This window comes from Tympanuchus pallidicinctus, unplaced genomic scaffold (assembly GCF_026119805.1).
Source record: "Tympanuchus pallidicinctus isolate F22 unplaced genomic scaffold, pur_lepc_1.0 scaffold12, whole genome shotgun sequence".
Lineage (NCBI taxonomy): Eukaryota > Metazoa > Chordata > Aves > Galliformes > Phasianidae > Tympanuchus > Tympanuchus pallidicinctus.
In genome coordinates, this window is record NW_026294637.1 from 18,707,497 (window position 1) to 18,729,952 (window position 22,456).

Here is a 22,456-nt window from a genome sequence, read left to right on the forward strand (position 1 = left end):
GACTTTCCCATCTCCCTCACGCTTGGTATTGATGAATTCATTGTTTCTTCCCATTCCACGGCTTTGCATTTTGCCCTTTAATCATGGCAAGAGTTTTCATCCTAGCTGCAGGATTTATTTCCTACCAGCAGCAGCTTGCTAAGACTTGCTCCATCGATACAAACTTGATGCTGCTTCCAGTTTGGTTTTCAACAAAGCTGCTCCAGTAGTCATGAAGGAAAGCACCTGGTTTCAAAGTACTTGAGTGCAAAGATGAAGACTTCTGCTTGCTAGTGAAACATCACACAAACTGGTGGGAAGGCAACGGGTTGCCAAAGAAAAAGAGGTCAAAATTCCACCTGTGTGAAACAACCAGGCAGACATCTGCTTGGTGTCATGCCTCCACTGTAAATATTTCATCAGTGAAAAACACTGCACTTGCCAGCAGAGGAGCACGGAGTGGAAATTACAGCTGCCCTCTGAGCACGTGCAGGATCGAACGGCATCTCCCAGGCTTCCCAACGCCGTGTGCAATGTGCCACAGAAGGGAGGATAACCCAAATAACCAACGTGCCACATTTGACAGCAGGTGGACTAGGAGCAATTTCACCATGAGAAGGCTCGGAAGATTTCTCGGTCCACTCCAGACTTCCAGCTTGCCTTCACTGCAGCTCAGCACTGGATGCACCAGGTGTGCCGTCCCCACTGCCCTCGGGATGGCCCCAGGCTGCAAGGGATGGCTCAGCACAGGCAACACTCATCTGCATTAATGCCACCACTGATCAGGAGCCAAACACCCCAATAATCACTCAGTCACTGCAAACCCTGCCAGGCTTACACCTGCTCTGTTCTACCACCACTGCTCCTCGCTTCATGCCTCCCAGCTCCATACAGGTAACCTCTGGACTCTGTATGTTTATCCTGAAGTGTTTAAGACAAGCTTTTAGCCAAAACTGCATCACAGAAGCACTGTCACCATAAAGTTTGCATTGCTTCACAAATGTGCTGAGAGACCTTTGTTTGGGAAGATCCATTCACCTTTATTCTTACACCAGACAATTGCAGGAAATCTCACAAACACAAACCCATTTCTAGCAGCTTAATAAAATTCCCAGGAGCCAAACGCAGAAGATGAGATCTAAGCATGGAGCTCTTCCAGGAGTTGATCTCCTGAAGGGTTTATCTTCAGGCTCACTAGTTTTCAAGAACACCGAGTGCTCTGAAAAGCTGCTAGAAAACTTTTGTGTAACCTAATATAGCTTGGCTCAGTTACAGACCATGAGTGCTCTGTGAGAAGACGAGGACAGCAGCGGGACGCATCAGTCCACCACTGCTCACCCACCCTCTCTTCTGCCATCCCTGAGGCCTGGGAGAAATCCTTGTCGCAGTGCACTGCTGCCATCAGCCACGTCACAGCTGATGGGTACAACAAGCACACGTGGACCCCCTCCAAAGTCTGCCAGAAACCGTACTAAGAAAAGAAACCTGAACCTTTCACATTACATCCCACTTACGATCTGATCTTTGCATCCTACAGTCGTACCAAAGCCATGCTGAAGTACAGTTTATAGCACAGAATCACCCAAATTTACTATTTTCCTGCACTTCCAACCAACTCAGCACGAAGCCAGGCCAACTCCCTGCTATCACTGCTGTCCCCCAGCTGCCATCCAGTGCATATCCAATACATCCATCAACTTCAGCCTCATGTCCTTGGCTTCCAACATCTGACTTCATCTCATTAATTGCCCTTCTCACATCATCTCTAACTCTGAAAATTAAGTTCTGCAGAATTATTGAATTAGGACCATTACGTGATGGCATCACATAGTAGCTTGATATCAAGATCTCAGTTTGTTGTAACCTATCTGCACTTTGCTGATTGTTTCTAGCTGATGAACACACACTCTTCTAGCAGAGGAAGATAATAAAAAGCAACTTCGGAGAAAATTCTATTACTTGAGTTAATTGGTTCAAGAGAGAAAAACGAAGCAGTCAGCTGCTTCACATTTTCTCAGAGCCTTTTGGAAAGTTTTCAGGTTAATGATTAAAAGCCACAACAAAAAACCATTGTCTAACAAAGCTTTTAAATCTGAAAAAAAATAAAAATAAAAATAAAAATCCTAAAGCAACAACTCTGGGATGAATTAGCAAATTTGGGAATGCCAAAGCTGAATTCACACTGTAATACTAAATATTCTAAATTATTCTAATTCTGAATAAAAGAACGTTGGACACACTTGCTGTGCTCAAATGTGTTCTCCAACAGTTGCACAAGCTCCACCAGCAGCTCAACACTTGCACAACTGAGTGCTGGGGAAGGCTGTACTGAATGTTTTCAAATATGATCCACCTTATACCAGGAGATGTACGGTTTCATAGAGATATTAATCACTAATTGACACATCCCAGTTGAAGAACATTTTGGCTTTTGCTTCTTTTTTACAGAACAAAGACCCCAGGCTGAGGCACTGTGACCCTGGACAAGTCATGCCCCTGTACATTACCTGAGCTCTCTGAACGTGCACACAACAACATCCCACTTCCAACTCAGATCACAGCATGCTGTAGTTTCACTGCCCCCAGAGGCAGCACCACACCAAGTACTTTGCTCCTTCTGGTGGTTCCCATCATGAGAAATCCCCACGTGTCACATCTATAGTTTCCTAAGTTGCCACCGAGCGACTACAGCTGACACACCGAGAGAAGCGGAGTGGGAGCACATGGGTGCTGGGTGTGCTTCAAAATAGGGTAATTCAGCCCATTGCCTCCCACCCACCGATTCGCAAAGACTTGCCGTAAGAGTAGGAGAAGGTGTTGGTATCATCTCTTTATAATTCAGTCATTTACTGTTTCATTGGCTCCTTAAGATCTTCCACAGCAGAGGAAGAAAACCACATCCAGCTCAGTGATTATGCTATATAAGGGCAACCCTGAAGTCAAAGACCCACTTTCATCACATGGCTTCATCACTTCCCACTCCCACCTGACAATACACACACTGAACTGTTACTGTTTACCTCCACATACTGCAAATGGATCCAACTATACCAGACAGAAGAAAGCCGCTGGTTTTCTGTAGATCATAAGCATCTCCAACAGCAGAAAGAAGCACTGTTTGTTATGTTTAGTTCCACAGCAGCCTAGAAGACACACGTGGTTACTGTTTCATTTCTTACCTCACACCTGTAAGACAGTTCACTTACGGGGATCGAAGGGAAATGCACAGCACCGGCTCAAGAGGAACAGGAAAGCATTTTTTAACACAACGACCCTGAATGACAGCTGGAATTAACAAGCTGGGTAAAGGGGCTTTGCTGGTTTACTTTGACCCAGACCAGTGCCAGGACCAAGATCAAAACAAGGCCAGACAGCTGGGTTGGTACAACTGGGACAAGAGGGACTTGCTGCCAACGAGCCTCTGTTTGTGAGATCAGCCTCCCAGGCACCACACAGCACGTCCAAGTTGGGCTTTCCCCATGTTAACAGGCTTTCCAGATTTCCATGTCCCAAAGGGCTTCAAAACATACCAAAGTACAATCTGATGCACGTTACAGCCACTGTTCTCCTGCATCATCCCACGAGCAACTTCAGCACTCACCCCAGAACACATCATTCAGAAGGCTCACGTCTCATCCAGATCAATACAAGACTGGCCAAAACAGCCTATGGATAGCACAGCTTCCTTTCTGCTGCTTAAGCACCTGGCCAAACCACTCCAACACTGAGCAGACAGTAAAAGCCTTAGGAGGATGCTGCGAGTGTACCTGGGAAGGTATCAGAAACTGGGCTTCTCCTGGGGAACACATCAGTGCTGCATCAGCCATACAACCACACAGAACAAGTATGAAAATCTGCTCTTCTGAGGGCAGTTACACAAAACAAGAATATCCTCCGTGCTTTTCTCAAACAGACCAAACCACCACTTCATTCTCAAAGATCAGTTACTGTACATTAAAAATCTGCATGCTGTACTGGAGTTGTATCTGACTGAAAAATCTGTTACACTTAAAGTCTGCACTGCAGTAATTCCTGGAAGGGTATCCCATAGTATGTAGTGATGTCCAAACACCAGGATGTTTCTGAAGACAAAAAACATTTTGCATTCAAGAAGTAATACCACTGCATGCTTCAAGTGGGTAGAAGTCAGGCAAACAGCTAGGATGAGAGCATTTCTGACAGCCACTGCACCAGCGCACAAACTGGAAAGGGTAAATTCCTGACAGCTTTCATTCTTCCCCCCTCCACCCCCAAGTGACAATTTCCATAGCAGATCTGCTTGTAGGGTCAAATGTATGCCAGAACAATACTAACTAATTGATTTCCTGGATTAGTGTGCAAGTTCTCTGGAAAAGCCTCTGGCCTCCCAGATCACTGCTCTGCTGGTCTCACCAGTTTTCCCAGGCGATGATTAAAGAATGAGCGACTTGTCTTCAGATGGCACACAAGCAGATGATCACATCCCATGGATATTCAGCCTAAATGTCTCCCAACACCAGTTAAAACTCAGTGGTCAGATGATCTGCCTCCCTTCTACTTCTGTTACTGGGCTCTAGGAGAGCATCTATACCAGCAGGGCACAGACAGATGAGATGTTTATCATAGGTGAAAGACAACCCAACCCAACCGCGGGCTGCCTCGAGTTCGCCTCAGCACAACTCCTCAAAAATCAATGGTTACCCTGAAAAAACATGGGATCTGTGCACAGATCTTCACCCAGAAGACATGGCAGACACAGATGCGTGCTTCTCACCTGGCAGCTGTTGCAGTGTTTGCTGATCCAGTGCTTTGGTCTTCTAAGAAATCAGAACAAAAGCAAAGGCTAACTTCTGCAACCAAAGTCAGAGCTCTTGGACTCACCAGTACTTGTGAGGTGAAATATTGTGCAAAAAACCTCCCAATAAATAACTTGCTTACGTAGGCTGTGCCTCAATCTGGACTTCCACTTCAGAACATTATAATTAATGTCTTCCAACAGAGAAGATAGACAGGAAGTAGAAAGTGATAAGCCAGAGTAACTTCTTGGATGAGCAGCATACAAGTAGCACTCACACAAATCAATTAAGTTAAAATTCGATCAGGAAAGCTAAACAAAAACTATCCCAATTAAAAGAAAAACCACCCACTGCAGAGATCAGGTTGTCTGATATGTGTTGACACACAGTCACCAGGGATTGCAACTGTTAACCTCTCTAGGGATGCACAAGGGATGAGAAATACAGACTTAGTGGAAGAACATTTAGCCAGTAGCATTTATAAGAGAATTCTTAGGAAGCAGAAATCCTTGATATCCTTCATCTTATCTTTCCTCCCCAGGCTTAGGTTTGGTGAGGATCCAAATGTAACAATTCTCTCTTCTCCAGCCCTAACTGCTTCGGATTCTGTCCCTTCCCTACAGCAGCACACATTTAACAAGCTGCTCACTCTCTACAACACTCAGACAGAGGAAATTTCCCCCACTCACCAAAGCAGCAATGCACATACAATTCTTTAGGAAAAAAAGAAACAGCTTGCTTGGGCTGCCTTGACTTCCCATGGCTACATAAAGGCCCTAGGCTCCTTTACACACTGGCTACTGGTTGTAAGTGCTCTGGCACACATGTGGTGTCAACCTTAAGCAAGTGCCCGCAGTGTAGCCTACAAAAACAGACAGAAATAGCGATCATAACACTTTAAAACTAGATAGACCCATGAAACGACCACAGATACATCTTGGGGATGTAATCTTTGGCAACACTTGCACTTTGGCAAAAGCCCCAGAGCAGATCTAGTTATAGAATATATCACTTCCCCATAGAAAATAAGCTATATCTGCAAAAGCACTTTTTTTTTCCTGGCAGAAACTGCATCTGCACCAGGAAAGCCTGCCAGTACCCTTTCCCCAACAAGCCTCTTCTAGCTCAGACCATTTATAATGATGACTTTGCAGTTTATTCACCATATTACACTCATTTAGCCTTAGTTCCATAACCAGCAAAACAGAGCTCCAGCAACATCCCATTTCACAAGCCAGAATTTCTACTCGAGAAGCAATTTTGCCTGTTCACACCTCAAACAGAAGCCACTGCTGAAGAAGGGCCGTTCTGGAGGCATGAAGGGTTTGGCAGTTCATTTGCTCATTCTCATTCCCATCCTCTACCAACACCAAACTGCAACCGCAGCCTCCATCTGCTGCGCTCGCTACCTGAGCGCACCTGAGTTGGAGAAGCCTTCCGCTGGGATTCTGCACAACAGCAACAAAACACAAAGCAGTGGGCGAGAATAAGAAACCCCTCCCATTTTCTTCCCATCATTTTCTCATTTAAGGGAATTACACCCTGGTGCCTGCAGATGACAGATCCCAAACACCCCCAAGTTGCTCCTTACACCGTTTCAGTACGAGGCATCCCAAAAACCAGCACCGCTTTGCACTACATCTGCCTCCTAGCAGCTTCCTGGTAGCACCATGAAACCATCTGCAGCTTACCTCCCCAGCTGAAGATAAATTATCTTTCACCTCTTAAATGCAACAGTCCAGGACCTGTGTCAAGCTCTACTTAATGGTCACTGTCTTACCTAACTACACTCACATTTACCATGGGCTATCTCAGTTAAACATAAAAATATCTTCAGTTATTAATTTCAGCTCCTAGCAATACAAACAAGGAAGTTTCAAATGCATCACTTCCCCAAGTAAGATTAAAAACACGAGCATCAGAAGAGTCTTTACAGAATACGCTGATGCACATAAAACATGCATTAAATAATAAATGCTTTTTAAATAAAATATCTATAAAATTGAAAAAGAAAGCCTCAAGTTGCTCAGAGAGCCTTTCAAGTAATCACAGAAGTATTACTAATTACACAAATGAGGACATTAAACATGTTTGTTCATTGGATGTTCACAGTAATTAGAAATTGTTGCTTAATACTTCTGGATGTGCACACCAGGTAAAATTAAACTGTGAAGACTTCCACTTCACACAAAAACCAGCTCCACATTAATGGCATCTATTGGGTGAACTGAAGAATGCAGAGTGAGAACCTGCATTCTTCATTTTATAGCAAGAACTTACTGCCTGGGCTTACCAGAGTTTGCAAGAGCTCCCAGAAGAGAATCCAAACAGCTGACTACATGCTGGAGTGTTCCTCCCAGCTCTTCATTAAGAAGTCAGCACTCAATCTAGCTTTGGAATACACTGATTAGCAAAGCTCTGTCACTCCTAAGTTCCTATTCTGGCATCTCATGACACCTTGGGAGCCTTCTCTTTGGGTCCCTCGAGGCATAGATCTGACATATGCTCACTTACTCTAAAAACAAAGTCCTTAATTCTTCCTATTTCCAAACTACTCCTTCCACCTCCCTGGTTCTCAGATCCCAGAGCCTCAACAGGATGTAAATCATTAATACTTCAGTTATTCTTCTCACCCTGTGTCACAAGGGAGGCCATTCACACATGAGAATTCTCCTATTCCCCCCAAATCCCTCTCCACATTTGTTTGCCAGACAAAGGAACACTGATTGCCTTCCTATTGTGTTACACAACAACACACACAATCCTGAATTATCAGCTGCAGAGGGGATCTGAGTTTACAACAGTCATCCAGAGCACTCTCAGAAGTTACAGTGTACCTAGAACAAACTCCATACAAACTCCAAATTTGCTACCAAAGCTCAGCCTCCAGCTCACACAATTTCTTTTGCTGCCAACCATTCAAGCACTATGACTTCGAGTCAGGAAAACAGGACAAAGTGACTGCACAGGGTCAAACAGCAAACTGGCTGATGGCTGGGAAGAAGCAGTGCATTTAACCACTGATCCCATCCCTTACCTGGAAGGAAATGACCCGAAGAAGTACTTCATTCTGTTTCATCAACATCCACGCGTGCATCAAAGCAGCACAGGAACAGCAGAATCAAGTGTGCTCTCCTGTGATTTTTACATCACAGGCACGTTCAGACACCAGCTACTTCCTCTCTGAAGAGGTTTTGCTCAAGCAGACAGGTCAGCTGCTCTCAGCACAGCTCATGCAGCTTCCTTAGCACAGCCCTTCAGAGGCCGACCCAGCTCATAGCACCAGGTAGAAGTGAAAACCTTCAGAATCACTTCAAGTCTCCTTTTTTTTTTTTGTTTATCTGGGAAAGAAAGTCTCTTGCTGCTCTCTCCTTAAGAACAAGCAGCCTTAAGTTTGAAATCTTTGCACTATGACCCAAGGAAGTTATTTTGCCAGCTGACTATTTTCAGGCACAACTATACAAACCCTTCTCATTCTGCACTTATTTTCTCCACTCCAGAAGAACTTCAGCTGTGCCAAGGCAGAATCCTCTTAGCTAGAGCTCCTGCTCCGTCCTGCTCAGCTGCTGGAAAAGAGTTAAACCCTGGCATCCCTTCCCTGGTGAAGCAACAAACAAAACATTATTAAAGAACATTATTGATAGCAAGTATAGGGAATTTTCCTCATGTGCAATAAAGACAATAAACAAATAAACAAGCTTTTAATCTCTAGGGTTAGAGATTACCACTCTCCAGTCCCCAAACTCCTCAAAATACAAAGCAATCAAAGCTGGATCCCTCCCCACATCAAGAAACACGGTTCACGGTGCCCCAGAAAGCAGAGGTACTTCAGCCCCCCAGATAACCAAGTGAGTCGGAAGAAAGCCCTTTTCTCCCTTGCATTTGAGTCACAATCACCTTCCCAGACTGTCTGGTTTTGCAGCAAGGTGGCCAAGGAGGTGCTGCAATGCAACCCATAACACAGGGCACGCCAACATGACCAGAGCAGGGGGCTATGCCACAAGAGAAAGCAGTATTCTTCCTGAAAAAAAGTCTCTGTGTGGCTTATTAGTCTCCTCCTTGTTCCAAATACTGCTGAAAATACCCAGACTCAGAATTTGCAATTATTCCTGATGTGTCCAAGAGTTCTCAGCCTCTGTGAGGGTGCAGATACCTGTGCGACCCACTGAGCTCACACTGAATGACAACAGACACCACAGCAAACTACCCTGAATACCAGACCTGTTACTCAGCAGTACTGTGCCATGTAAACAAGGGACCTCATTTGAAACTGTCAGAGTTATATGGACATCTCAGATTCTAAAAGGCCCCAATTTGGGAAGCACAAACAATGCTGAGCCAAGTTACACATGAAGATCAGCTTCTTAGGGCGCCTTCAACAGCAATTCTCAAAGCGTTCATTTAGCCAGTAGCCATCCCAGCTCCAGATCAAAAGCTAAAAGGAAGCTGAAGAACAAAGCAGGAGCCGGGCAAACTCGAGGCTTTCAACATTCCCAACCAAACAAAAAAATCCCAGCACGGCGATGATTTCACTATCAGAATTTCCGTCATCAAATTAAGAACGACGATTTTGCTCTGGCTCAGACAACATCAGTGCCTTCATGCTCCCACACCAGCTCCTTCCTCAAACACGCAGCATCTGTATTCCAGGCTGCACTCAAATGCACCATTTGGCATTCCCAAATAGCTGTGAACCTGCCGTGTGCATTTTACAGTAAGTGAGGCTGCAATCTCTTGCAAGTGCAGAAGCTGGAGTGATTTCACGAAATTCAGTAGCGCTGCACACCCATACAGACAAGCCTCCAAACACCTTCATGGACTCCAAATAACACAGCACAGACAGCCACAAACAAGAGAAAAACCGCCTGCAATATTCTCAGATGCCATGTTAGCACAACCCTGAAAGAAAAGACTCTTCAACGTTGTTTTTGCATGAAGGCCTGTGACTCACAATTACACCAGGAGCACAGGTCAGAGTGTAGAGGTCGCTCCCTCCAAGCAGGCTATTACAGCTGGCACCAACCCTCCTCGTTTGCTTCATCTCACCATGGAGCAAGAGGAGAGAGCTTGTTTTCCAAACAGAGAACTGGAAAGGATTCAACAGGTGGCAGGGAGACCCTGCAGAGCTGCAGTACGGGGAGCTGTTTCTCGTTTACAAGCTTATGGCATCACATCAAACCGAAGCCCCGGTCCTCCAGCTCTCAGCTCTCATCTCAAGCAGCACTGTCAGACTGGAATGCTGTGCACCACGCTCCCAAATCTAGCACAGCCCACCAGAGAGCACTGGGCAAGTAGGTGTGAACAGACATAGCACTGCCCTCCCATGCCATGCCACAGCAACACAAAAAGCATCCTGAATGTGGGTTTGTTTCCTATTATCGGGTTTTAATTCCTGCAAGTATAACACTAAGGAGTTGGAGACTGGGATAAGTATAAAAATGTGAGCTATTGTTTTGTATTTAATTACGCTTCTAACAGCCAGAAACAGTTCTTGTTTCACATCAAGGACCACAAACACTGCTGCAACTCACCCACCCCCAAAATACAGCAGAAATGCAGCTTCTGCTTTGTGTGGCACCTGCGGTTCCGCCGAACAGAATTAAATCACAGGGAATACCAATGGCTGCAGCTACTATTTGTTTCTCTTCTCGTTTATAAACAAACGTTTTAAAGGAGCTAAAAAAAAGAACAAAGTGTTTTCAGTTTCATTTTGCAACTGCCCCCAAAACACACCAGTCCACCCTGCAGCCACAGGCCCATCAGAGCTGCCCGCTTTGTTGCCATTTCTGCACAGTGCTGGGGGAACAGAGCAGCCCGGCATCAGCTTTCACTCATGGCCAGCCATGAGATTTACATCTGGCCTAAGAGAAACAGAAAGCTAAAGCATGAAGCCAACGGGCCATTGAAGCACGAGGTTTAGCTTACTCTGGAGACTTCCCAGATAGAACAGGCTTTTCTACCTTGACGTTTTGAAATTTATATTAGATCTAAAAAAAAGTTATTATATTCAGAATTACATGAATTGGCAGCCAGGGAACAGATAATGTCATTTCCAAAAGCCTCACAGTGATGACTTGTAGCAGATTTCAGGAGCTCTTTGTCACAATGAAGTTTATTCCGTTCCTTGGAAACACTGAACACATTCCTCCAATAATGAAACACCTTATAAACGCCGTGTGACAGCACCGTGGAGTTTAACAACGCACTTCCTTCCAGCATCATAACATTTAGGGTCCCAACTGGATTTAATCATCAATAACTAACCACACAGAATGAGAAGGCAGAGGCTGGCAAGCTCACCTGGTGCAGGCAGAGCAACAGACCCGAACACGAGCAGCATCAGCCTCCAGTGCTTTCCTCCCACGGCCTCCTACCTAATGCTTGTCAAGCAGCTTCAAGCAGTCAGGGTGGCTCAAGATGACATTTCTAACATTAAATACAGTCTTCAGCACAGCCCTGCATGACAGGAGCGATTCTTGTTGCTCACTGGGAAGTCATTCCTATTTCGGACAACATATTTTGACACGTTGCCAATAGCACTGCATTACACCACTGCTGGGGAGACTTCCTCAGCTATAACTGGAATTCAGCACTTTCTGTCCAAGCAAGTGAGGCCAGTGTTTAATTAGATCGCTTTTCCCGAGCCACACTGGATTCAGCTTGCTGTAACAGAGATGGATTTAGCCGCAGAGCAGCGTTTGGGGCATCTGCTCCTTACCAAGCCAAACAAGCACAATGTTGTAACTTCAGAGCGGTCCGCTGGTTTGGACTCATTTCACATCAACACTTTTATCCAGCAAGGACGCTTATTTCCAAAGCAATATCCTTTAAATGGCAACAAACATTCAGCACAGAAATTCCGACATCGCAGAATTTTGTTTTAAATCCCAGCCACCTCAGAGCTGCACCCTGATCACTTTCAACACTTCACCGTGACAAAGTCCAGAAGGAACACACGTTGTCAAGGGACATCACAACAACGCCAAAGCCTGCAGAAAAGGGCGGCCAAAAGGGAAAACGAACGCAACTCACAAATACCAAAATTGCACAAGCTTGTAACAGGGCAAAAACGCAGAGCCAAGCAGGACTAGAGAGGCACTAAGCATCACGTGCTCTATTCAGAGTAGAAATAAACGTGCTATTCCGAACACTACCAAGTTTATTTTCAGAAAATCTACAGCAAAGATTGAAATAGCAGTGATATATATATATGAAGATGTACTGATGGTAGAAACTTTTTGGACAATCCCTCATCCCCAAGTTTGGAGAGGAAAAATACAGGGAAAGCATCCAACTGAGGGAAGATACCTCTCAGAAGAGGAAGCCTTTTCATACCACCTTTACATCGAGGTTTTCACAGTTAAGTTATTCTGCCAGCAGCTGGACAAAAGACGCCCATTTACTTGGATAAAGATGCCAGAAATCTGCCCACTTACTCAGACAACAAAACCCTAAGCAACCCATGGAATGTTTCTCCACGCTGTGTAATTTAAAGAAAGCAATGCTCAGATTTGAGGTGGAGTTTTGAAGTCTCTCTTAACCCACAGCACAAGGTTAGGGGTGTATTAACATCCCTATTTTCGCACTTGGAGAAGAGTGTGAGATGCAGAATCAAATCAAGTTATCAGCATAAATGTTAAATACTTTGCAAAAATCATCATTAAACACCTGAAAACTCACACCCTGAGAAAAGAAAGCGAATGCAAAATATGCTGAACATCTGAGTCACTCACACTGAAACTGCCCGAGCTCGCTGCGAGTTCAGCGGTCTTTGGAGGCCACAGGACAAAAAGGCACCAGTTTGGTGCTGAGCAGCCGTTTTCATTACACACTAACAGCACAAATTACACGCTCTGCAGCCAGGAAGTTGATCACAAGTCAGCTACAGCCTCAGCAAAGTCTTCATCACATCAAATCCCTGTCCTCAGAACTTCATGCTTTTCTTGCACAGCTTGCATTTGGGAAGCAGCAAAATGGATGGGCAAATAAATTCAACTCCTTCTACTAGTACTTCTCCCAGCCAGTGAAGAGCTCTTGCAGGACTGCGTTTTCTGCAGGACAAGGGCACCCTACACATGCAAGTTACATCTGCTGTGGCTTCCTTGCAGATGCTTCAAGGCTCGCTGATACCTTTCCTTCTCATTGCAACTGCAAAGTGATCAACTGAAAAACAAAAGCCTGCTTTATTAATTACTTCTGACCAGAAACCGGTAGTGCCACTGATGAGAGGGCACACGCCCCACAGCCAAAGCCTCCAGGTATCTGGCGCCTCGGCAGCAAGCAAGTTCCCAAGCACCACAACAGACAGCCACAGCTTTACCATTTGATAACAAGAACCAAAGTGAGATACACATGGACCGGCCACTCAGTCCTAGACTGGAACAAGTGAATCACAGGGCTGCTACCAAGGATCTGCAGCAGGATCCTGAGCCAATGTGACTCCAGAAAAGGTTTAGTGAACCAGAAAAGCAACAGCAGCAATCTTGGGTGGGAGCCAAAAGAAAGAAATATACAGAACAGAGCCCTGGAAGATTTCACAGCAAGCAAGAGAAGTGAGGATGAGCAAATACTGAAGCACTAACTGAATTAGGTCCACTTACCTCCAGACGGACTAGAAGTAGAAGTAAGGTGCCATTTCAAAGGAGTTTGGAACAACTGAATGTTTTTCTACCCTCTTCCAATGCATCGTGGTGCCTAAGCTGACGTTAGGTCCCAGGTTTACTCGTGACATTCTAAACAAATTGGCTTTGTTCACTCTTCTAAACCAGAAATAACTACAGCAAATCCAACAGCAAGATCTACAGCTGCAGCCAAGGCAGTTCTGCAGATCAGCTACGTCCTGCAGAATCCCACAGAGCCAGCTGCAGCAGGGTCACGCCTCCCCGGGTACAAAAAGAAAAGGGTCCTTTCACCTTTATCGACTTCTGGTCACTAGTTCTGCTATACTGAGGCCAAGCACTCAGGTTGCACAGCTCAGGGGCAGCATAAAGAAGAAGAGAAACCACAGGCCAGAAAACAGGAGCTTGTTTAATAAGTCAGCTCCTAAAGAACCCGCAGGTGAATCCACCAGACTTAGGAAACACATGAACAGGATCCTGCTCAGCACTCCTCACTGGGAGAACATTTCCATCACTTCACTTAAGCAAACGCAGGTCAAACGGTTGCGCCTGTCCAACACAGCTTGTGATTATCACAGCCTTACTCATTAAATAGTCACCACCTTAATCACTACCTCAGTGCGAAAAACTTCAAGTTACCAAATGTTTGCATGTCTGCTTCCTGTTTGCAAGTCTTCATTTCCCTACATTAAGATCAATAACACGTCAGGATCCTGGGAGCACAGAAATATCCATCCACGACCAGGAGATCTTCCTTAGCTGCACGCTGGCAATCGGCAAGAAGTCTCTACACAGTCCCACGCACACACAGCTATTATTAAAGTTATGAACTTTGACTTCGGAAGTGCCGTTTACCAATTTCCTACGTGAGCACCGGGGCTGTTGTTTGCACCAAGCTCCCATAAACTCGCTTTACAGCACGTAACACTTTAAAGCCGTTAAAGCAGCCGCACGCCGGTCAGCACCACTCGCCGGAGCAGCTCGCATTTAGCACTGGAAGCGCCCGGTTTGGGGGCGCCGCGGCCGCGAGTTAACACAGTGAATTCGATCCCCCCCCACACCGCTCCGCACCACATTCCTGGACAAGGAGCAGCGCCGGCAATCCGCTCGCCGGGCCTGCGAGCAACACCGCGTCAACCCGAACAAAAGGAAAGCGCAGGAAAAGCGGACGGCCGCAGAGAGCTGCGTGCGCCGGGGAGGCGTGCCGGGCCCGGAGTCTCGCATTTCTCCCCAGCGCGGGGCTCCGCAGCCGGGCCGGTTTTACCGTAAGGCAGCGACGCCGTTTGTCTCAACTCAACGCCTAAAGCCAAGCGCCCAGAAATAGGGCTAGAAGTAGGAGCTCGGAGGGGCCGCCGGCACCCCAACCGCCCGGGCGGCGGGGCGGAGGGCCGGAGCCGCGTTCCACCGCCCGCAACCGCCGCCCGGCCCCGGCGCCCGCCCGCAGCGCCCCGACGGAGCGGAGCCGCACCTGGATGACTTCGTTGACCTCGCGGATGCACTCCACCATGTGCTGCAGGATCTGCTCTGCCGTCAGCACCTCGTAGCGGTAGTCCTCCTCCTGCTCGGGGCCGCCGCCGCCGCCGGGGCCCGGCCCGCCGCCCAGCCCTCCGCCGCCGCCCGGGCCCAGCCCGCCCGTCTCGCCGCCCAGCAGCCCGTCCCGCTCGCCGCCGACGCGCAGGCCGGGCTCCACCAGCTCCACCTCGCCCAGGTCCAGGTTATCGTCGGGCTCGTCCTCTTCGTCGTCCTCGTCGTCCTCCTCCGCGCCGCTGTCCTCGCTGCACTCCTCGTCCTCGTCGAACTCGTAGTTGTAGCCCTCGTCCGAGTCCATGGCGAGGCGGTGAACTGGAGGCTCCCGCCCGCCCCCCACCCTCACTCCCGGCCCCGCCGCGCCTCGGCCGCCTCAGCGCCAACAAAGAGACGCGGCCGACCCGCTCCGTCACCGCGCGCCGCGCACGCACGGTACGTCACGGCACGGAGCGTGACGTGCTGCGGCGTGACGCGCCGCGCGTGCGCGGCGGCCGCCATCTCCCTTCGCCCCGCCGGGAGCCATCTTGAGCCGCCCCGCTCGCCTCTTCCCTCCCGCCGCCGCCATCTTGGGTGTGGCGCGCCGCCATGTTGAGTGTGGCGTTAGGCCGCCTCGGCCCGCGGGGCGGGCGGGTTGGCGGTGTGCGCGCTGCCGTTGTGCGGGATGAGCAGGAAGGGTGTGAGAGAATGTGGGGGACGTAGGTAAAGAAATGAGAGGGGAGCGGGAAGGTAAAATTGGAGGGAAGTGGCAAAAAAAATGGGGGGAATGTGAGGGAAATAGAGATGGCAGAGTAGAGAAATGTGAGGGAAAGAAACAAGGACAGAAATGCGAGAGAAAAAAATGAGGAAATAGGGAAATGTGAGGGGAATGTGAGGAAATTGCTGGGAAATGTGAGAAAAGATGGGGAAGTAGGAAAGTGGGAAGGAAAGAAATGAGAGAAACAGGAATGCAATATGTGAGGGGAACGTGAAGGAAAGTACAACAGAAATAGCAGAAATAATGAGGGACTGTGAGGGAAATGGAAAGAAATGTGAGGGAAACATGAATGAAAATAGGAGGAAATAGGAAAATGAGAAGGAAGGAAATGTGAAGGGAATGATGGAAATATGAGGTGAATGAGGAAAATGTGAGGGAAGCTTGAAGGAATTGGCGAACTGGAGGAAAATGTGAAGGAAGTGGAATTATGAATGGAAAAAAAAGTGGAAATGGAAATTTGAAGGAAATAAACCAAAGAATGTGAAGAAAAGTGGTGAGGGAATTGACAGGGAAATTTGGGAGACAACATATGGAAATTAAATAAAATGAGAAGGAAAGAAACGAGAAATGTGAAGGAAATGACAGAAAAATGTTAGGGCAACAATATAAATGTGAGGAAAATGAAGGTATGAGGCAAATGTGAAGGAAAGAACTGTGAATGAAATGCGATGGGAAGATACAAGGAAAATGATGGAAACATGAGAGGAATGTGAGGGAAATGATATGGGAATGTGAGAAAATGAAAGGGAATTATAAGGAAGATGTGAGTGAAAATATGTTCAGTGATGTGCTAGCATCAGAACAGATGTGCAAGGCTTTGCCCTGGCCGTGCAGGCTGGGGGCAGCGCCTCACAAGCAAGATCTATCAGACCTATCTATCTCTGTGTTTCAGAATGCCATCTCCAGTATCCCAGGAAGGGATTGGATATCAGGATTGCGAGCAGTGGGTTTCTGTGCACAGATGATGTTTTCCAAGGAGAGCAGATCCACACATACCTCCCAAGGAAAACTGATTTGGCATGAGCCATGCAGGTAATTCTGCCTTTGGGGAAGACCACACAGCAGCAGACAGCGCTCAAATGCTGAACAGCAATACCTCCCTGTGGGCTCAGGGATAGGCAGTGTTTCTGACATGTTTTTCACTGGTTCCCAGCCATGAAGCCTTGTGTGACCCCAGCCGTGCCAGGTGCCTCTGTGCTCCGTCTGGTCAGCAGAGATAAAAATACCCAGTTTTTCACAGTTGTGCTGGGCTAGATTGCCTTTCTCCAGTGGGCTGCATAACCCCCCAAAAAATCTCACAGGATAGGTGCTATAAAAAGAGGCAGCATCACATAGTGCCTTGTCACTGTTTATTATTGAATCTGGCATTTTGCAGGAGACAGAGTATGCACTAGTGCCTTTGTCACATGGTCACAAACAGACCTTTTGCAAACAGCAAATGGTATTCTAGAGTGCTCTGGGCAGGTCAGGGACCTGGGGCTGCAGCTCCCAGGTGGCTCCGTCCCTTGCAGGGTCTCTCTTGGACACTCACAGGGTAGATACAGACACCAAGATGGTTCCCAGGATGCTAGGATGCTGCAGGAGTTGAGCATCCTTCAGATCTTGCAGCACCCTGACCGCTCAGCTTGCCCACAACCTGTGGGCTTTCTCCAGACCTCTCCATTTCTGATATCAGACGTGCTCAGCCTGGTACAGCTGAGGGATGGGGGAGGCGAGCTGGGCTTATTGTTTGCAGCCGTTTGGGGAGCGCAAGGGACTCTGGTTGGCTTGGTAACAGGCTGCAGCCTGGCCCAGAGGAGAGCCAGCTGATCCCATATCCTCCACTGCTATTCACTGCGGATGTGAGGAGACTGTGCTGCCCCAGGAGGACTCCAGGGCCACGTTTTGCCCTCCACAGCAATAATCTTCTGCTTCCTCTTAGCCTGAGGAATTATTTCTACCTGGGTTACGCTGTTCATTCTGATGTGGTAACATTATTCACCCTCTTTGCCTGAAGGCAAATGACCCGTGCCCTGAGGGCGGGGGATACTCAGCCTCACCATACACAGCGTAGGTGTGATGAGTTTCATCAGCTCTTAAAGGCAGGAGTCATTGCAGCACTTTGTGCGGCACCTGGCACAACAGGATCCTACTTCCTGCTTGTGCTTCCACCATCTTTATGCAGCACAAACAATAAATACCTTGTGAAACAGACAGAGGCACGTGCAGAAAATGAGATGTTTATTTTCTGCTGGAGCACATAAAGCATAATGATAGCCACAGTGTCAGGGACTTCAGATCAGGGTAACACAGGTAGATGTCCCTAGGGATCCAAGCAGGTTAGGTGTTTGATTTCCTGGGAGAATCTCTCTGGAAACCTTTCTGGGTACCAGTCTGCAGCTTCGGATATACAAGCAGTGCCAAAAAGTCAGCCCTGTGTGTTTTGTAGCATCACAACTGCTCCCAATGAGTTCACTGCCCAGTGTCCTCCCCAGACAGTTGTGCAAAGCCCTGCAAATACCCCTCTCATGCCAAGGCTCTGTTCTCTTCCTAGAACCCACGGGCACCCAGGGGAAGGAGAAGGTGCTTGGCAGTGCAAAATGATGGCTACTTTGCGCCAGGAAGGCAGGAGGGGCAACACCTGCATTTGGGGACCCTGCCAAAGCCCTGTGTTCCATCCAAGAGCATCACGCTGGCGGCCTGCTGTCCCTGAGCTGCCCTGAGATGGCCAGGTCAGGAGTGCATCGCAGTGGCACATGTGGGTGCACATGGGGCTGGGGAGATATTTGGGCTGGGCATATACATTCCCTTATGCCAAGCTACTAGTAAACAAAGTCAGCTCCCTAATTGTCTGACTTATTTGGAATGGCAAAGGCCTGGGCATTAATCATCCTGTCCTACATAAGTATAAATAACACCGGCTTTGTTTAGCTCCAGACTTACCAGCTGGACATTTGCCAGGCTGGTGCCACCTCATGTGTCAAGTGACAGTGGCTTGGTTGGTTGTCTCACATCCTCTCCCACTATGTGTCTCCAGGACCCTCTGTGCCAGGCAGTGGCTGGCTGCCCAGCTCTGCCTGTGTCCTGGCAGAGAAGGGTCACAGAGCAGTGGTGTGTCCCCAGGGTGACTGTCACCCCAGGGGCTCAGTGTCCTATCCAGCTGGTGACATGAGTCCTCGCCTACATGTAAGCAAGTATATGAACCCCAAGGAGCTGAGAAAGGTGCTTGAGTGGTAGGATTTTGCTTTGCCAGAGCTTTGGAACTTCCTCGGGGCCACACTTGGATGCGGATCCAACCCGTAGCCAGAGATGACCTTTCTCTCCGGGACGGGGTTACCCAGGTGTCATAATTTGTTTTTTCCTCCTGTTGCTAGGGAGGGCCCTGCGCCCGGGCGCGCAGCCCTGCAGCCACCCGAGCATCCTCGCCGCGGGTGTCGGCGTGCCCCGAGCTGTGAGTGCCTCCTCGCTGCCCTCTCCTGGCCCCTGCCGACGCTGCAGAGGTCGGAGCCTCCTCGCTGCCCTATGCCCCTTCTGTTTCGTGCAGTTCTTCGAGGTACGGTCACTGTCGTACCCTGAATGGGAACGACGCCTTCCACCGGAACATCGGGAACAGGGCAAATCTCACTGCATCACACAACAGAGCCATTTAGAAATGCCTTTACATTTTCTTGCACATAGATATATCAAGGAAGGCAGGTTGACTTCCTGCTCACAGTGTGCCAGTTAATCTCCAGGCATTAATGAAACTTCACCTTTTGGCAACAACTGTCAGTCACAGCAGCTCCCCACACCTGCAGCACACACGCTCTTGTTGCCTTCCTCCTCCTACCCAGCACGGGGTTGATGTCAGACAATTATTGCCTTTCAAACTCTATTGATTCCTTTTTTACAACAGGTTCCAGTGACAAACATTTATAAACAGTGATGGGATCTTCTCTGTGCAGTGAAGAATGCCAACACACAAATGTGGTTCTCCTTTGGTCCCAGCCTTCTTCCTTGGCACAATACCAATCAACACTTTGCTGATTACTGATAATTTTGCTCGTTGTGCCCAGAGCTGCATGTGTCAGTTTGTGTTAGTGACAAAACTGGTCTGTTTTGTCCAAAACAAAACAAATTTAAAACACTAACACGTTCCTCTTAAAAAGCATTCACTGGCATGAAATTTTAGTCCTGCTTTTTGCAAAAGTTACAAAGTTTCTGACTCAATCGTCACTGTGGAGCCCTGGGTTCCCACTTTCCCCTTGTACTGTCTGTGAATGGTACCCACAAGAAGCACGGCTGCTGCTTCAGTTCATTATGAGGGGATCTGTGCTGCCTCGGGGAATTTTAAGACTCCAACTACCGAGGAAAGTTGAAAACTGCTGTTCTACTTGGTCTGAAAAATGATTTAGATCTCCATAGGCACCTGGTGCTTTTTCATTTTAGTCTTGCAAGAGCTTAATTACACAAGTGATTCTACTAACTGTTAACACTGAAGCTGACAAAAGTAAAATACTGCATTGCAATCACCTTGCTCCACGAAGTTCAGCACACGCTTAAGGGATTTACAGGAGCAGGGCCTCCCTGCATTCATTTCCAGACAGAGGAACTCTTCCCCACACATCCATGGGTGCTTGACTGACTCCAGTTCAGCTGATTGCTTAGATCCACAGATGTGACTGAGAGCAGCCAGGGACAGCAGCCACGAATACTCAGCCTCCACAGTAACTCACTGCAGTCTCCCTTGATCTGATAGCACCATGCAGAGCCCAATGTTTAAATGATCCCCTATGCAGCCCCACGGCCCTGACACAAGCAACCCCGGAGCCCCTGTTTGCTGTACCAAAATGCTTCTAAAGTGCTGGTACTCCTGCCTCCCTCCTGCTCCATTGCTCCCTGACCCATGTGGGGCTGAGCAGATATCCCTGGGGAAAAAAAAACAACTCCATCATCTGAGACCTGTGGAGATGCTGCAGTGGAAAAAGGAAAACCCAGGAGATTTCTCCATGTCCAGCTTCTGCTCTCCTCCCTCGGGGCTGATTTTGGCTGCCTGCACACCCATTAAAGACCTGCACCATCAGCATGGGCTGAGATGCCCCTCAGATCACAGAGGTTTGTTCAGCCACCGAAAAGCTGGAGATAATCCAGAGCAAAAAGGCTTTGCAAATAATACTGGTAGTGCAAATACCACCTGGCTGAGCTCTGTGGCACTTAGTCAGGAACCCAAATCCTTCAGAGTGATTAACACATCTTGCCCTCAAGCACTTTGCCTTAGACTCTGCTTTTAAGATCATATTTGTTGAAATATTCACAAAGCACCTGGAGCTGAGATTCACTCCTGCACTGAATCTCTCATACTTGCTCCTGTTGCATGTGCTCTGTCACCTGGCAAGGCCGCTGAACTGTGCTGAGAAATTCATTTGCCACCTGCAATCTGCCAAGCCATTCAGTGGCAGCACGTAGCGTGACTTGCAGTGGTCAAGGTGCAAATCGATGGACACATCGATGAACAGCCAAGTGGAGAAAGCAAGTTGGCCTCGAAAGCTTCTGAGTCCTCAACCATTAAGGTCAGAGATCTGCAGGCAGTTGCAGAAGATGGTCTGTGTTCTCCAGAGCCCTCTTCCAGCCACAGCAGCAGCAGGCCCATTGACCTGGGCGCTGGCTTCGTTCAGGAACAAGAGTGTTAGATAACGCTTGGCTCAAAGAGCAAAACAAACAGGAAAGCCCTGGGAGCACCCTGCGAAGGTTTCCATAATCACGCATAGCAAACTGATCCCAGAAAGTGAGGCAGCCAGATTTAATAGCGGGCAGCACGGGTCGGACTCAGCCCTGCTGAACATCCAGGCACGTGCTCACATCCAGCAGGAATCCAGCAGGTGTTGGGATGGACTGCAGCCATGGGACAGGCAGCCTCCCCCGCTCCCCTTTCACAGGCTCACGTGCTTCTCACCAGCAGAGGAATCTGTATGCAAAACATGCACCTGATTAAATGCAGATGCAGCCAGTATTACAGAGAATTGGGAGGAATAATAGATGGCTTTATCCATAAAAAAATGCAGTGTTACACAGAGCTCCACTGACAGCCCAAAGGCCACAAAAGTGGACAAACCAGAAAGACCCAAAGCGTGACAGCTTTATCACAACTGACAGCAGAGTAACCAATTTCTATCTTTACCTCATGCCGTGGTGGAGAGCACGGCCCTCTGCACATCCCTCAGTCGCTGCACTCTGCCTGGAACGGGACAGCCCTTGCAAACCAACACGGGGTGTCCGCAGGTATCTCTGCAACAGGCATCAGCTTTCTGATGTAAAGATGCATTCCTGACTCAGACCGTTAGTCTGGATTAACGCTGGCCAGCTAGGAACGAACTTCTCTGAGTCATCCCCCAGAGACATCGGGGCCCCTAAAATAGCAACAGCAACAGAGTACACAGAAAGACTGGAATATTTTCACCGCAGGCTGTGATCACAACGTTTTACGTAAGTCTGGTGAACAGCCAACCAACACAAACTGAAATAAGGATTCACTGCAAGCCACAGCACCCCTTGTCAGAGCACCCGCTGCCCTGATGTGCCCCCAGTAAGCCCCGTTTGGGCCTTGCTCATGAGCCCACGCTCCAGGAGCTCCATCCTGGGGAACCGCCTCCTTTTGGAGCTGTGCTGCAGGGGATGTGCTCCCAGGCTGCCCAAGGCTGGCACCGGACTTCAGCTGGCCCCTCACTTTTACGCAGTCGCTGCAGACCACCACGCTTTGTCCTCCTGGCTCTGGCGCTGCCGCCTGCTTTGCGCCCATCCTTGCGTTTTGGTTCAGCCTCCCCCGGCCGTACGGGCAGCCCGCGGTG

At 48.2% G+C, this 22,456-nt stretch overlaps 1 protein-coding gene and 1 long non-coding RNA gene across 6 annotated transcripts in view; one reads left to right on the top strand and one right to left on the bottom strand.

Moving 5' to 3' along the window:
• The window catches only part of ARIH1 (ariadne RBR E3 ubiquitin protein ligase 1), a 48,705-nt gene extending 33,455 nt beyond the window's left edge, over window positions 1-15,250 (bottom strand). Inside the window, exon 1 of one of the 2 annotated variants that reach the window (XM_052671596.1) lies at window positions 14,841-15,250. In XM_052671596.1, the coding sequence (XP_052527556.1) occupies window positions 14,841-15,200 (360 nt within the window). In that variant the 5' untranslated portion in view covers window positions 15,201-15,250. The remainder of the gene's footprint in view (window positions 1-14,840) is intronic. The other variant, XM_052671595.1, reaches the window with a different exon arrangement.
• Window positions 15,251-15,262: 12 nt separating this feature from the next.
• Window positions 15,263-20,143, top strand: LOC128075137 (uncharacterized). Of its 4 annotated transcripts, XR_008203663.1 has the most exons (5): window positions 15,487-15,598; window positions 16,546-16,685; window positions 18,187-18,364; window positions 19,007-19,185; window positions 19,528-20,143. It is a non-coding gene; the product is annotated as an uncharacterized LOC128075137 (long non-coding RNA). The 4 variants fall into 4 exon arrangements; XR_008203664.1 differs by lacking the exon at window positions 15,487-15,598 and adding an exon at window positions 15,263-15,331 and having other exon boundaries at window positions 19,007-20,143; XR_008203662.1 differs by having other exon boundaries at window positions 19,007-20,143.
• Window positions 20,144-22,456: the final 2,313 nt, after the last annotated feature.